General features: G+C 42.3%; 1 protein-coding gene across 1 annotated transcript; it reads left to right on the forward strand.

The window, feature by feature from the left end:
* Positions 1 to 1243: 1243 nt before the first annotated feature.
* LOC129514695 (uncharacterized) lies at positions 1244 to 16325 on the forward strand (the record flags this gene model as incomplete). Its single annotated transcript, XM_055333427.1, has 15 exons — positions 1244 to 1459; positions 1553 to 1711; positions 1863 to 1961; positions 2940 to 3101; positions 3930 to 4095; positions 7402 to 7583; positions 7677 to 7835; positions 7985 to 8083; positions 9062 to 9223; positions 10046 to 10211; positions 13517 to 13698; positions 13792 to 13950; positions 14100 to 14198; positions 15179 to 15340; positions 16160 to 16325. Coding segments are annotated over exons 1-15 (2338 nt in total), but the record flags the coding sequence as incomplete, so codon positions are not given.
* Positions 16326 to 16580: the final 255 nt, after the last annotated feature.

Consider the following 16580-nt stretch of genomic DNA (forward strand, 5'->3'; position numbering starts at 1 on the left):
ATACCACATTTTCTTTATTTATTCATCCATCAGTGGATACTGAAGTTTCTCCCATACCATGGCTATTGTGACTCACACTGCAATGAACATGGGAATACAGATAGCTCTTTGAGATAATTATTTCATTTGCTTTGAATAAGTACCCAGAAATGGGACTGGTGGATTATATGATAGCACTATTTTTTATTTCTTGGGGAACCTCCATACTGTTTTCTGCAGTGGCTGCCTCAGTCTACATTCACACCAGTAGGCACAAGCATCCCCTATTCTTCACATCCTCACCAACACTGACTGTCTCCTATCTTTTTGATGAGAGATATCCTACCAGGTGTGAGGGGATATCTCATTCTAGTTTTGATTTGCATTTCCCAGGTGATTAGTGACATTGAGCACCTTTTCATGTACCTTGTGGCCATTTGTATGTCTTCTTGAGAGAAACATCTCTTCAGGTCCTTTGCTCATTCTTAAATTGGGTTATTTGGGCCTTTTGGTATTTTGTATGAGTTCCTTGAGTATTTTAGATATTAACTCCTCATCAGATATGTGGTTTGCAAATATTTTCTCCCATCCCGTGGGTTTCCATTTTGTTGATCGTTTCCTTTGCTGTGCAGAAGCTTTTTTAGTTTGATGCAGTTCCATTTGTTTGCTTTTGCTTCTGTTGCCTTTGTTTTTGGTGTCAAATCCAAAAAAATCATTGCCAAGACTACTATCAAGAAGCTTGCCCCTTATATATTCTCCTAGGAGTCTTATGGCCTCGGGTCTTATGTTCATGTATTTAGCCTATTTCGAGTTGATTTCCTGTATGGTGTAAAACAGGGCTCCAGTTTCATTCTTCTGCATGTGGCTGTCCAGTTTACCAGCACCATTTATCAAAGAGACTATCCTTTCTTTACTGTGCATTCTTGGTGGCTTTATCCAAAATTAATTCTATCCTTTCTCCACTGTGTATTCTTGGTACTTATGTTGACGATTAATTGATCACATATGCATGCATTTATTTATGGGTTCTCTATTCTGTTCTGTTGGACCATGTGTCTGTTTTTATGCTAAGACCATACTGTTTTGATTACTATAGTTTTGTAATATAGTTTGAAACCAGCAAGTGTGATGCCTCAAGGTTTGTTCTTTCTCAATATTGCTCTGGCAGTCTATCTCTCAGGTGGTGGTGAGAGTCTGTGATCAGTGCAACTGGAGGTAGACCATGTGATTGAAATGAGTGCTCCTGGGGAGCTGGACTTCAGCCATGGCCTCACGGGTACTGTATTTTTCTGTTTTAGATCCATATGCACATGTCTCCTTCCTCCATCGAAGCAAAACCACTGAGATCATCCACTCGACCCTGAATCCCACATGGGACCAGACAATTATATTTGATGAAATCGAAATCTATGGGGAACCCCAGACAGTTCTACAGAACCCACCCAAAGTTATCATCGAACTTTTTGACAATGACCAAGTGGTAGATAATTTAGAATTTCTAAGATGGCTTGGGGAATGATGGAGGTTTATAGGGATATTTGTTGGGGAATTTAAGGATTGCTTGTTTCTCTAGGGCAAAGATGAATTTTTAGGACAAAGCATGTGCTCTCCTCTGCTAAAACTAAACTCAGAAATGGATGTCACACCCAAACTTCTCTGGCACCCTGTAATGAATGGGGACAAAGCCTGTGGGGATGTCCTTGTAACTGCAGAGCTGAATCTAAGGCACAAGGTACTTGCTGAGTCCTCATGTATATGTTCTTTCCTGGTAGCTGTTAAAAAAACTTGCTAATAATAATAATAAAAAAAAACTTGCTAATAATGCGAGACACCATTTCCTAGAACTAAGGAGAAACGTTGATGTCTCCATGTTTGTTTTACAGGATGGTTCCAATCTTCCCATCCTTCCCTCACAAAGGGCACCAAATCTATACATGGTCCCACAAGGGATCAGGCCTGTGGTCCAACTCACTGCTATTGAGGTATGCAGCTCCCTAAGTTTTATTGATCAAGTCAGATGACATAGCTACAGAACTGTACTCTCTCATAGGAAATGGATCTTGCTACATATTCGCTTGCTGTCTCCAATAAGAGAATTTGTCCAAAACTTTGAAATATTCATGGAAACAGAAGGCTTGTTGAAAAAAAAAAAACAGGTCAATTCCAGCATTACTGAGGAAATCTCGAGTTCTTATTTACTAGGAGCTAGGAGACTGCTGGATTTCTCATGTCAACTGGAGAAAAGGAAGAGGGAAAGCAGACAGAGCAGTGTGCACATGTGTGTGTGTGTGCACGCATATGGGTGTGTGTGTGTGTGTGTGTGTGTGTGTGTGTGTGTGCAGAGAGCAGGGGACCCAAAAGGGGGCCAAGGAGGGAAGAAGGATGGGAGCAACAGGAAATGGTGACATGGCAGACAGGCTGATGGAGCTAACTGGTAGCTTCATGGACAGCATCTGGTCCACTCTTAAGGTCTCCCCTGGTCCAGTCAAGTGGCTGTTACCTTGGGATTTCCCTTCTCAGGCTGTCTTAGTAACAGTTCACAAAGACCAAAGCAGACGGCTGAAAACAACAGCTTTCATTTTTGAATGCTTACATATCAGACACTGTGTTAAGGAGTTTACACTTGATCCTCAGAATGACCCTGTAAGTGGATAATAGTGTTGGTCGTGCTTGCAGACAAGACCTAGAGAGAGTCCTAACTTGCCAGGGTTCACAGTCAGGATTCGATTCCTGCACTCTCCACTGCTCTGCCTTTTAGCATCTCAGGCAGAAGAAAAGGGGCAAAAGTGCTTTCTCTGCATGACCTACAGGCTTTCTAGGATAATAGTCCTGGAAATTTTAGGCAAATCTGCCTATAATCTGAAAAAGTGTGCCAGTTACTAAGGAAGAAATTTTTCCTTTTCAATATTATTTGTAACGTGCTGAGTTTTCCTCCTCTTTCTTTATATTGTTTTTCTTAGATCCTAGCTTGGGGCTTAAGAAATATGAAAAACTACCAGATGGCTTCTATCACCTCTCCCAGCCTCATTGTGGAGTGTGGAGGGGAAAGGGTAGAATCAGTGGTGATCAAAAACCTGAAGAAGACACCCAACTTCCCAAGTTCTGTTCTCTTCATGAAAGTGGTACAGTATCAAGACTGTAATAGTTCATGTGTGTTGAGTAGCTGAATTTTACACCAAATATGAATATATATAAAATATATAATATATATATATCACATCCCTTGATCACCCCCCGCCACACACACACACACACACACACACACACACACACAAACACACGCACGACACATAGTAAATATATTTCCAAACTCTGACAGCAAATAGAAAAACCCTGCCTTGGCTTTAGCTTGCCAGTGACTTTCCTCCCTTAGATTCTCACACTATAGTAATGGTTTCTTGAAGCTTCACACATCCCTAAGAATGCAGAAATATTTATGAGAAATGCTTAGGTATTTCTTGAATAAACCGTCCATCTGTTTAGCTATCAGGTACAGACTTTTGGTCAATGCCCTGGAGGATAGAACTCTAACCCTCAGCCCTGCTCCTGAAGCTCTGCCATGGACTGGGACCTTCCAGATTGGGAACGCAAACTAGGGAAGGGGCAGCTGAGGAGGCCATTTGGGTGGTGGGGCCATGCCCTATCAGCCTGTGACTGTGCCCCACTTCCAGGAACCGTTTGAGGGCACCCACTTGGCTCCATGGAAGTCCTCCCCTGGTTGTTAAGAACAGGACAGCGTCAGATCTGGTTCACAATCCTCTGTCAGAGCCTTTAAGCTCATGCCCTTAAGCACTATGCTGCTTGCCTAGCACATAAATTCCTATAAACTACTTACAGTGAGTCCCCGGGGCTACACCAAATGGGCAAAATGAGTCTGGGTTGGTCCCTTGGGTGAGTTTATTGGCATGGCTTCGTACAGAGGAGTGATGCCTGCCCCTGTGACCCCTCAGTTCTTGCCCAAGGAGGAACTGTACATGCCTCCGCTGGTGATCGAGGTCATCGACCACAGGCAGTTCGGGCGGAAGCCCGTTGTTGGGCAGTGCACCATCGATCGTCTGGACCGCTTTCGTTGTGACCCTTATGCGGGAAAGGAGGGTCTTGTGCCCCAGCTAAAAGGTAAAATGCATGTCTCTAAATATCATTTTGGGCTTTTTGTGTGTGATCTGATTTAATCTTTACAAACTTCCTCAAGATAAAAATGCAGATGAGGAAACAGATTTACACTGGGCCACGTAACTTTCTCAAGCTAGTATAGTTAGTAAGTGGCAGAGCCAAATTTGGATTCCCACCTTGTCTTGAGGAGGATCCAATGCTCAAACTGTTACCTTCTGAAGTAACCTGTCCCTGGCTGAACATAAATAATGTCTCTTCAGGAAATGTTAAGTACTTCCTAAAGTTGTCATATTAAGTTAAGCCGAGAGGACAAACAAGAAAATGAGTGGTTCAGTCCAGTGTGATAAGGGTTTTGGTGCAGAAATACAGGGGTCCCCCCATGAGCACTGAAGCAGTGGGAGGATTTTTATTTCGTATTGCTTTCCATCTGTTGTCCTCATTAACACATCCCATTATTATGATGTAATTTTTTAAAAGATTGTATTTATTTATTATATTCATTCATTCATTCATTCATTCATTTGAGAGAGAGAACAAGCACAAGCAGAGGGAGCAGCAGGCAGAGGGAGAGTGAAGCAGACTCCCCGCTGAGCAGGGAGTCTGATGCGGGGCTCGATCCTAGGACCGTGAGATCATGTGAGCTGAAGGAATACACTTAACCGACTGAGCCACCCCTGGTGCCCCTATTGTGATGTTCTTTGAAAAATATTATTTCATTGTTGCTCATGGAGGAAAAACTGACACCTGCTGAGTTTTTCTTTTAATAAATTAATTTTTTATTGGTGTTCAATTTACCAACATACAGAATAACACCCAGTGCTCATCCCGTCAAGTGTCCCCCTCAGTGCCCGTCACCCATTCACCCCCACCCCCCGCCCTCCTCCCCCTCCACCACCCCTAGTTCATTTCCCAGAGTTAGAAGTCTTCATGCTCTGTCTCCCTTTCTGATATTTCCCACACATTTCTTCTCCCTTCCCTTATATTCCCTTTCACTATTATTCATATTCCCCAAATGAATGAGAACATACACTGTTTGTCCTTCTCCGATTGACTTACTTCACTCAGCATAATACCCTCCAGTAACCAACATTTGTGCATGGTTTCCTTTTCTAATATATTAGAGCAGATTCAAAGTTATCCTTCTAAAATGCATCTCCAAAAGGGGTTTGAAGACATTTTTTCTGAATATTTACCACCAGGGGGCACTCGATCATTGAAAGTCAAAGTTAGAATCCTAATCCAAATTCTTGACTAGAGTTGCATAAAACTCAACACATGCCTTGCAGTTTGAGATAGAGGATATATGATCGGAGCAAAAACAAAGCGTCCCATTTGTGTGATGCCTCAGTGCTAAAACTGAAACAGCCTTTTGGATGATGCAACACTTTCAGGTTAGATATTAGGCTGTTGCTCAGAAGGGTCAGCTCCCAGGCAGTTGCAAAAGTTTTGGTGAAGTTATTTAGCATGGAAGAGAAACAGATTGCTTCTTTTTGCCTTATCTTTCTTCAGCTTATTGAGGTATACTTGACAAATAAGGTTTTACACTTAAAGTATAAGTAATGATTTGATATACAAATATGTTATGAAATGTTCCCAAAACTGCATTAATTAACACACCGGTCACCTCACGTAGTTCATTCCATGTGTGTGAGACAGAACATTCAAGTTCTCCTCTCCTAGCAAATTTCAGTTATACAATACACATTCTTAACTATAGTCCTCTGTTATACATCAGGTCCAGGCCTTATTCATCTTATAACCGAAATGTGTACCCCCCAACTAACCTCTCCCCATTTCAACCCATCTCCCAGCCCCTGGCAAACATCCTCCTCCTTTCTGTTTCTATTAGTTTGATTTTTGAGGAGGTGTGGGGGGACACCCACATAGAAGTGATACCTTGTAGTATTTGTCTTTCTCAGTCTGGTTTGTTTCACTTAGCATAATGCCCTCCAGGTTCATCTGTGTTGTCACAAATGACAGGATTCCCTTCTTTTTAAATGACTGAATTATATCTATGTATGGTATATACATAATACCACATTTTCTTTATTTATTCATCCATCAGTGGATACTGAAGTTTCTCCCATACCATGGCTCTTGTGACTCACACTGCAATGAACATGGGAATACAGATAGCTCTTTGAGATAATTATTTCATTTGCTTTGAATAAGTACCCAGAAATGGGACTGGTGGATTATATGATAGCACTATTTTTTATTTCTTGGGGAACCTCCATACTGTTTTCTGCAGTGGCTGCCTCAGTCTACATTCACACCAGTAGGCACAAGCATCCCCTATTCTTCACATCCTCACCAACACTGACTGTCTCCTATCTTTTTGATGAGAGATATCCTACCAGGTGTGAGGGGATATCTCATTCTAGTTTTGATTTGCATTTCCCAGGTGATTAGTGACATTGAGCACCTTTTCATGTACCTTGTGGCCATTTGTATGTCTTCTTGAGAGAAACATCTCTTCAGGTCCTTTGCTCATTCTTAAATTGGGTTATTTGGGCCTTTTGGTATTTTGTATGAGTTCCTTGAGTATTTTAGATATTAACTCCTCATCAGATATGTGGTTTGCAAATATTTTCTCCCATCCCGTGGGTTTCCATTTTGTTGATCGTTTCCTTTGCTGTGCAGAAGCTTTTTTAGTTTGATGCAGTTCCATTTGTTTGCTTTTGCTTCTGTTGCCTTTGTTTTTGGTGTCAAATCCAAAAAAATCATTGCCAAGACTACTATCAAGAAGCTTGCCCCTTATATATTCTCCTAGGAGTCTTATGGCCTCGGGTCTTATGTTCATGTATTTAGCCTATTTCGAGTTGATTTCCTGTATGGTGTAAAACAGGGCTCCAGTTTCATTCTTCTGCATGTGGCTGTCCAGTTTACCAGCACCATTTATCAAAGAGACTATCCTTTCTTTACTGTGCATTCTTGGTGGCTTTATCCAAAATTAATTCTATCCTTTCTCCACTGTGTATTCTTGGTACTTATGTTGACGATTAATTGATCACATATGCATGCATTTATTTATGGGTTCTCTATTCTGTTCTGTTGGACCATGTGTCTGTTTTTATGCTAAGACCATACTGTTTTGATTACTATAGTTTTGTAATATAGTTTGAAACCAGCAAGTGTGATGCCTCAAGGTTTGTTCTTTCTCAATATTGCTCTGGCAGTCTATCTCTCAGGTGGTGGTGAGAGTCTGTGATCAGTGCAACTGGAGGTAGACCATGTGATTGAAATGAGTGCTCCTGGGGAGCTGGACTTCAGCCATGGCCTCACGGGTACTGTATTTTTCTGTTTTAGATCCATATGCACATGTCTCCTTCCTCCATCGAAGCAAAACCACTGAGATCATCCACTCGACCCTGAATCCCACATGGGACCAGACAATTATATTTGATGAAATCGAAATCTATGGGGAACCCCAGACAGTTCTACAGAACCCACCCAAAGTTATCATCGAACTTTTTGACAATGACCAAGTGGTAGATAATTTAGAATTTCTAAGATGGCTTGGGGAATGATGGAGGTTTATAGGGATATTTGTTGGGGAATTTAAGGATTGCTTGTTTCTCTAGGGCAAAGATGAATTTTTAGGACAAAGCATGTGCTCTCCTCTGCTAAAACTAAACTCAGAAATGGATGTCACACCCAAACTTCTCTGGCACCCTGTAATGAATGGGGACAGAGCCTGTGGGGATGTCCTTGTAACTGCAGAGCTGAATCTAAGGCACAAGGTACTTGCTGAGTCCTCATGTATATGTTCTTTCCTGGTAGCTGTTAAAAAAACTTGCTAATAATAATTAAAAAAAAACTTGCTAATAATGCGAGACACCATTTCCTAGAACTAAGGAGAAACGTTGATGTCTCCATGTTTGTTTTACAGGATGGTTCCAATCTTCCCATCCTTCCCTCACAAAGGGCACCAAATCTATACATGGTCCCACAAGGGATCAGGCCTGTGGTCCAACTCACTGCTATTGAGGTATGCAGCTCCCTCAGTTTTATTGATCAAGTCAGATTACATAGCTACAGAACTGTACTCTCTCATAGGAAATGGATCTTGGTACATATTCGCTTGCTGTCTCCAACAAGAGAATTTGTCCAAAACTTTGAAATATTCATGGAAACAGAAGGCTTGTTGAAAAAAAAAAAACAGGTCAATTCCAGCATTACTGAGGAAATCTCGAGTTCTTATTTACTAGGAGCTAGGAGACTGCTGGATTTCTCATGTCAACTGGAGAAAAGGAAGAGGGAAAGCAGACAGAGCAGTGTGCACATGTGTGTGTGTGTGCACGCATATGGGTGTGTGTGTGTGTGTGTGTGTGTGTGTGTGTGTGTGCAGAGAGCAGGGGACCCAAAAGGGGGCCAAGGAGGGAAGAAGGATGGGAGCAACAGGAAATGGTGACATGGCAGACAGGCTGATGGAGCTAACTGGTAGCTTCATGGACAGCATCTGGTCCACTCTTAAGGTCTCCCCTGGTCCAGTCAAGTGGCTGTTACCTTGGGATTTCCCTACTCAGGCTGTCTTAGTAACAGTTCACAAAGACCAAAGCAGACGGCTGAAAACAACAGCTTTCATTTTTGAATGCTTACATATCAGACACTGTGTTAAGGAGTTTACACTTGATCCCCAGAATGACCCTGTAAGTGGATAATAGTGTTGGTCGTGCTTGCAGACAAGACCTAGAGAGAGTCCTAACTTGCCAGGGTTCACAGTCAGGATTCGATTCCTGCACTCTCCACTGCTCTGCCTTTTAGCATCTCAGGCAGAAGAAAAGGGGCAAAAGTGCTTTCTCTGCATGACCTACAGGCTTTCTAGGATAATAGTCCTGGAAATTTTAGGCAAATCTGCCTATAATCTGAAAAAGTGTGCCAGTTACTAAGGAAGAAATTTTTCCTTTTCAATATTATTTGTAATGTGCTGAGTTTTCCTCCTCTTTCTTTATATTGTTTTTCTTAGATCCTAGCTTGGGGCTTAAGAAATATGAAAAACCACCAGATGGCTTCTATCACCTCCCCCAGCCTCATTGTGGAGTGTGGAGGGGAAAGGGTAGAATCAGTGGTGATCAAAAACCTGAAGAAGACACCCAACTTCCCAAGTTCTGTTCTCTTCATGAAAGTGGTACAGTATCAAGACTGTAATAGTTCATGTGTGTTGAGTAGCTGAATTTTACACCAAATATGAATATATATAAAATATATAATATATATATATCACATCCCTTGATCACCCCCCGCCACACACACACACACACACACACACACACACACACACACACACGACACATAGTTAATATATTTCCAAACTCTGACAGCAAATAGAAAAACCCTGCCTTGGCTTTAGCTTGCCAGTGACTTTCCTCCCTTAGATTCTCACACTATAGTAATGGTTTCTTGAAGCTTCACACATCTCTAAAAATGCAGAAATATTTATGAGAAATGCTTAGGTATTTCTTGAATAAACCGTCCATCTGTTTAGCTATCAGGAACAGACTTTTGGTCAATGCCCAGGAGGATAGAACTCTAACCCTCAGCCCTGCTCCTGAAGCTCTGCCATTGGCTGGGACCTTCCAGATTGGGAACGCAAACTAGGGAAGGGGCAGCTGAGGAGGCCATTTGGGTGGTGGGGCCATGCCCTATCAGCCTGTGACTGTGCCCCACTTCCAGGAACCGTTTGAGGGCACCCACTTGGCTCCATGGAAGTCCTCCCCTGGTTGTTAAGAACAGGACAGCGTCAGATCTGGTTCACAATCCTCTGTCAGAGCCTTTAAGCTCATGCCCTTAAGCACTATGCTGCTTGCCTAGCACATAAATTCCTAAACTACTTACACTGAGTCCCCGGGGCTACACCAAATGGGCAAAATGAGTCTGGGTTGGTCCCTTGGGTGAGTTTATTGGCATGGCTTCGTACAGAGGAGTGATGCCTGCCCCTGTGACCCCTCAGTTCTTGCCCAAGGAGGAACTGTACATGCCTCCGCTGGTGATCAAGGTCATCGACCACAGGCAGTTCGGGCGGAAGCCCGTTGTTGGGCAGTGCACCATCGATCGTCTGGACCGCTTTCGTTGTGACCCTTATGCGGGAAAGGAGGGTCTTGTGCCCCAGCTAAAAGGTAAAATGCATGTCTCTAAATATCATTTTGGGCTTTTTGTGTGTGATCTGATTTAATCTTTACAAACTTCCTCAAGATAAAAATGCAGATGAGGAAACAGATTTACACTGGGCCACGTAACTTTCTCAAGCTAGTATAGTTAGTAAGTGGCAGAGCCAAATTTGGATTCCCACCTTGTCTTGAGGAGGATCCAATGCTCAAACTGTTACCTTCTGAAGTAACCTGTCCCTGGCTGAACATAAATAATGTCTCTTCAGGAAATGTTAAGTACTTCCTAAAGTTGTCATATTAAGTTAAGCCGAGAGGACAAACAAGAAAATGAGTGGTTCAGTCCAGTGTGATAAGGGTTTTGGTGCAGAAATACAGGGGTCCCCCCATGAGCACTGAAGCAGTGGGAGGATTTTTATTTCGTATTGCTTTCCATCTGTTGTCCTCATTAACACATCCCATTATTATGATGTAATTTTTTAAAAGATTTTATTTATTTATTTATTTATTCATTCATTCATTCATTCATTCATTCATTTGAGAGAGAGAACAAGCACAAGCAGAGGGAGCAGCAGGCAGAGGGAGAGTGAAGCAGACTCCCCGCTGAGCAGGGAGTCTGATGCGGGGCTCGATCCTAGGACCGTGAGGTCATGTGAGCTGAAGGAATACACTTAACCGACTGAGCCACCCCTGGTGCCCCTATTGTGATGTTCTTTGAAAAATATTATTTCATTGTTGCTCATGGAGGAAAAACTGACACCTGCTGAGTTTTTTTTTTAATAAATTAATTTTTTATTGGTGTTCAATTTACCAACATACAGAATAACACCCAGTGCTCATCCCGTCAAGTGTCCCCCTCAGTGCCCGTCACCCATTCACCCCCACCCCCCGCCCTCCTCCCCCTCCACCACCCCTAGTTCATTTCCCAGAGTTAGAAGTCTTCATGCTCTGTCTCCCTTTCTGATATTTCCCACACATTTCTTCTCCCTTCCCTTATATTCCCTTTCACTATTATTCATATTCCCCAAATGAATGAGAACATACACTGTTTGTCCTTCTCCGATTGACTTACTTCACTCAGCATAATACCCTCCAGTAACCAACATTTGTGCATGGTTTCCTTTTCTAATATATTAGAGCAGATTCAAAGTTATCCTTCTAAAATGCATCTCCAAAAGGGGTTTGAAGACATTTTTTCTGAATATTTACCACCAGGGGGCACTCGATCATTGAAAGTCAAAGTTAGAATCCTAATCCAAATTCTTGACTAGAGTTGCATAAAACTCAACACATGCCTTGCAGTTTGAGATAGAGGATATATGATCGGAGCAAAAACAAAGCGTCCCATTTGTGTGATGCCTCAGTGCTAAAACTGAAACAGCCTTTTGGATGATGCAACACTTTCAGGTTAGATATTAGGCTGTTGCTCAGAAGGGTCAGCTCCCAGGCAGTTGCAAAAGTTTTGGTGAAGTTATTTAGCATGGAAGAGAAACAGATTGCTTCTTTTTGCCTTATCTTTCTTCAGCTTATTGAGGTATACTTGACAAATAAGGTTTTACACTTAAAGTATAAGTAATGATTTGATATACAAATATGTTATGAAATGTTCCCAAAACTGCATTAATTAACACACCTGTCACCTCACGTAGTTAATTCCATGTGTGTGAGACAGAACATTCAAGTTCTCCTCTCCTAGCAAATTTCAGTTATACAATACACATTCTTAACTATAGTCCTCACTCAGGTCCAGGCCTTATTCATCTTATAACCGAAATGTGTACCCCCCAACTAACCTCTCCCCATTTCAACCCATCTCCCAGCCCCTGGCAAACATCCTCCTCCTTTCTGTTTCTATTAGTTTGATTTTTGAGGAGGTGTGGGGGGACACCCACATAGAAGTGATACCTTGTAGTATTTGTCTTTCTCAGTCTGGTTTGTTTCACTTAGCATAATGCCCTCCAGGTTCATCTGTGTTGTCACAAATGACAGGATTCCCTTCTTTTTAAATGACTGAATTATATCTATGTATGGTATATACATAATACCACATTTTCTTTATTTATTCATCCATCAGTGGATACTGAAGTTTCTCCCATACCATGGCTCTTGTGACTCACACTGCAATGAACATGGGAATACAGATAGCTCTTTGAGATAATTATTTCATTTGCTTTGAATAAGTACCCAGAAATGGGACTGGTGGATTATATGATAGCACTATTTTTTATTTCTTGGGGAACCTCCATACTGTTTTCTGCAGTGGCTGCCTCAGTCTACATTCACACCAGTAGGCACAAGCATCCCCTATTCTTCACATCCTCACCAACACTGACTGTCTCCTATCTTTTTGATGAGAGATATCCTACCAGGTGTGAGGGGATATCTCATTCTAGTTTTGATTTGCATTTCCCAGGTGATTAGTGACATTGAGCACCTTTTCATGTACCTTGTGGCCATTTGTATGTCTTCTTGAGAGAAACATCTCTTCAGGTCCTTTGCTCATTCTTAAATTGGGTTATTTGGGCCTTTTGGTATTTTGTATGAGTTCCTTGAGTATTTTAGATATTAACTCCTCATCAGATATGTGGTTTGCAAATATTTTCTCCCATCCCGTGGGTTTCCATTTTGTTGATCGTTTCCTTTGCTGTGCAGAAGCTTTTTAGTTTGATGCAGTTCCATTTGTTTGCTTTTGCTTCTGTTGCCTTTGTTTTTGGTGTCAAATCCAAAAAAATCATTGCCAAGACTACTATCAAGAAGCTTGCCCCTTATATATTCTCCTAGGAGTCTTATGGCCTCGGGTCTTATGTTCATGTATTTAGCCTATTTCGAGTTGATTGACTGTATGGTGTAAAACAGGGCTCCAGTTTCATTCTTCTGCATGTGGCTGTCCAGTTTACCAGCACCATTTATCAAAGAGACTATCCTTTCTTTACTGTGCATTCTTGGTGGCTTTATCAAAAATTAATTCTATCCTTTCTCCACTGTGTATTCTTGGTACTTATGTTGACGATTAATTGATCACATATGCATGCATTTATTTATGGGTTCTCTATTCTGTTCTGTTGGACCATGTGTCTGTTTTTATGCTAAGACCATACTGTTTTGATTACTATAGTTTTGTAATATAGTTTGAAACCAGCAAGTGTGATGCCTCAAGGTTTGTTCTTTCTCAATATTGCTCTGGCAGTCTATCTCTCAGGTGGTGGTGAGAGTCTGTGATCAGTGCAACTGGAGGTAGACCATGTGATTGAAATGAGTGCTCCTGGGGAGCTGGACTTCAGCCATGGCCTCACGGGTACTGTATTTTTCTGTTTTAGATCCATATGCACATGTCTCCTTCCTCCATCGAAGCAAAACCACTGAGATCATCCACTCGACCCTGAATCCCACATGGGACCAGACAATTATATTTGATGAAATCGAAATCTATGGGGAACCCCAGACAGTTCTACAGAACCCACCCAAAGTTATCATCGAACTTTTTGACAATGACCAAGTGGTAGATAATTTAGAATTTCTAAGATGGCTTGGGGAATGATGGAGGTTTAGAGGGATATTTGTTGGGGAATTTAAGGATTGCTTGTTTCTCTAGGGCAAAGATGAATTTTTAGGACAAAGCATGTGCTCTCCTCTGCTAAAACTAAACTCAGAAATGGATGTCACACCCAAACTTCTCTGGCACCCTGTAATGAATGGAGACAGAGCCTGTGGGGATGTCCTTGTAACTGCAGAGCTGATTCTAAGGCACAAGGTACTTGCTGAGTTCTCATGTATATGTTCTTTCCTGGTAGCTGTTTAAAAAACTTGGTAATAATAATTAAAAAAAAACTTGCTAATAATGCGAGACACCATTTCCTAGAACTAAGGAGAAACGTTGATGTCTCCATGTTTGTTTTACAGGATGGTTCCAATCTTCCCATCCTTCCCTCACAAAGGGCACCAAATCTATACATGGTCCCACAAGGGATCAGGCCTGTGGTCCAACTCACTGCTATTGAGGTATGCCGCTCCCTCAGTTTTATTGATCAAGTCAGATTTCATAGCTACAGAACTGTACTCTCTCATAGGAAATGGATCTTGGTACATATTCGCTTGCTGTCTCCAACAAGAGAATTTGTCCAAAACTTTGAAATATTCATGGAAACAGAAGGCTTGTTGAAAAAAAAAAAACAGGTCAATTCCAGCATTACTGAGGAAATCTCGAGTTCTTATTTACTAGGAGCTAGGAGACTGCTGGATTTCTCATGTCAACTGGAGAAAAGGAAGAGGGAAAGCAGACAGAGCAGTGTGCACATGTGTGTGTGTGTGCACGCATATGGGTGTGTGTGTGTGTGTGTGTGTGTGTGTGTGTGTGTGTGCAGAGAGCAGGGGACCCAAAAGGGGGCCAAGGAGGGAAGAAGGATGGGAGCAAGAGGAAATGGTGACATGGCAGACAGGCTGATGGAGCTAACTGGTAGCTTCATGGACAGCATCTGGTCCACTCTTAAGGTCTCCCCTGGTCCAGTCAAGTGGCTGTTACCTTGGGATTTCCCTACTCAGGCTGTCTTAGTAACAGTTCACAAAGACCAAAGCAGACGGCTGAAAACAACAGCTTTCATTTTTGAATGCTTACATATCAGACACTGTGTTAAGGAGTTTACACTTGATCCCCAGAATGACCCTGTAAGTGGATAATAGTGTTGGTCGTGCTTGCAGACAAGACCTAGAGAGAGTCCTAACTTGCCAGGGTTCACAGTCAGGATTCGATTCCTGCACTCTCCACTGCTCTGCCTTTTAGCATCTCAGGCAGAAGAAAAGGGGCAAAAGTGCTTTCTCTGCATGACCTACAGGCTTTCTAGGATAATAGTCCTGGAAATTTTAGGCAAATCTGCCTATAATCTGAAAAAGTGTGCCAGTTACTAAGGAAGAAATTTTTCCTTTTCAATATTATTTGTAATGTGCTGAGTTTTCCTCCTCTTTCTTTATATTGTTTTTCTTAGATCCTAGCTTGGGGCTTAAGAAATATGAAAAACCACCAGATGGCTTCTATCACCTCCCCCAGCCTCATTGTGGAGTGTGGAGGGGAAAGGGTAGAATCAGTGGTGATCAAAAACCTGAAGAAGACACCCAACTTCCCAAGTTCTGTTCTCTTCATGAAAGTGGTACAGTATCAAGACTGTAATAGTTCATGTGTGTTGAGTAGCTGAATTTTACACCAAATATGAATATATATAAAATATATAATATATATATATCACATCCCTTGATCACCCCCCGCCAACACACACACACACACACACACACACACACACACACACGACACATAGTTAATATATTTCCAAACTCTGACAGCAAATAGAAAAACCCTGCCTTGGCTTTAGCTTGCCAGTGACTTTCCTCCCTTAGATTCTCACACTATAGTAATGGTTTCTTGAAGCTTCACACATCTCTAAAAATGCAGAAATATTTATGAGAAATGCTTAGGTATTTCTTGAATAAACCGTCCATCTGTTTAGCTATCAGGAACAGACTTTTGGTCAATGCCCAGGAGGATAGAACTCTAACCCTCAGCCCTGCTCCTGAAGCTCTGCCATTGGCTGGGACCTTCCAGATTGGGAACGCAAACTAGGGAAGGGGCAGCTGAGGAGGCCATTTGGGTGGTGGGGCCATGCCCTATCAGCCTGTGACTGTGCCCCACTTCCAGGAACCGTTTGAGGGCACCCACTTGGCTCCATGGAAGTCCTCCCCTGGTTGTTAAGAACAGGACAGCGTCAGATCTGGTTCACAATCCTCTGTCAGAGCCTTTAAGCTCATGCCCTTAAGCACTATGCTGCTTGCCTAGCACATAAATTCCTAAACTACTTACACTGAGTCCCCGGGGCTACACCAAATGGGCAAAATGAGTCTGGGTTGGTCCCTTGGGTGAGTTTATTGGCATGGCTTCGTACAGAGGAGTGATGCCTGCCCCTGTGACCCCTCAGTTCTTGCCCAAGGAGGAACTGTACATGCCTCCGCTGGTGATCAAGGTCATCGACCACAGGCAGTTCGGGCGGAAGCCCGTTGTTGGGCAGTGCACCATCGATCGTCTGGACCGCTTTCGTTGTGACCCTTATGCGGGAAAGGAGGGTCTTGTGCCCCAGCTAAAAGGTAAAATGCATGTCTCTAAATATCATTTTGGGCTTTTTGTGTGTGATCTGATTTAATCTTTACAAACTTCCTCAAGATAAAAATGCAGATGAGGAAACAGATTTACACTGGGCCACGTAACTTTCTCAAGCTAGTATAGTTAGTAAGTGGCAGAGCCAAATTTGGATTCCCACCTTGTCTTGAGGAGGATCCAATGCTCAAACTGTTACCTTCTGAAGTAACCTGTCCCTGGCTGAACATAAATAATGTCTCTTC

This window comes from Nyctereutes procyonoides, unplaced genomic scaffold, assembly GCF_905146905.1.
Source record: "Nyctereutes procyonoides isolate TBG_1078 unplaced genomic scaffold, NYPRO_anot_genome, whole genome shotgun sequence".
In the NCBI taxonomy this organism is placed as follows: domain Eukaryota; kingdom Metazoa; phylum Chordata; class Mammalia; order Carnivora; family Canidae; genus Nyctereutes; species Nyctereutes procyonoides.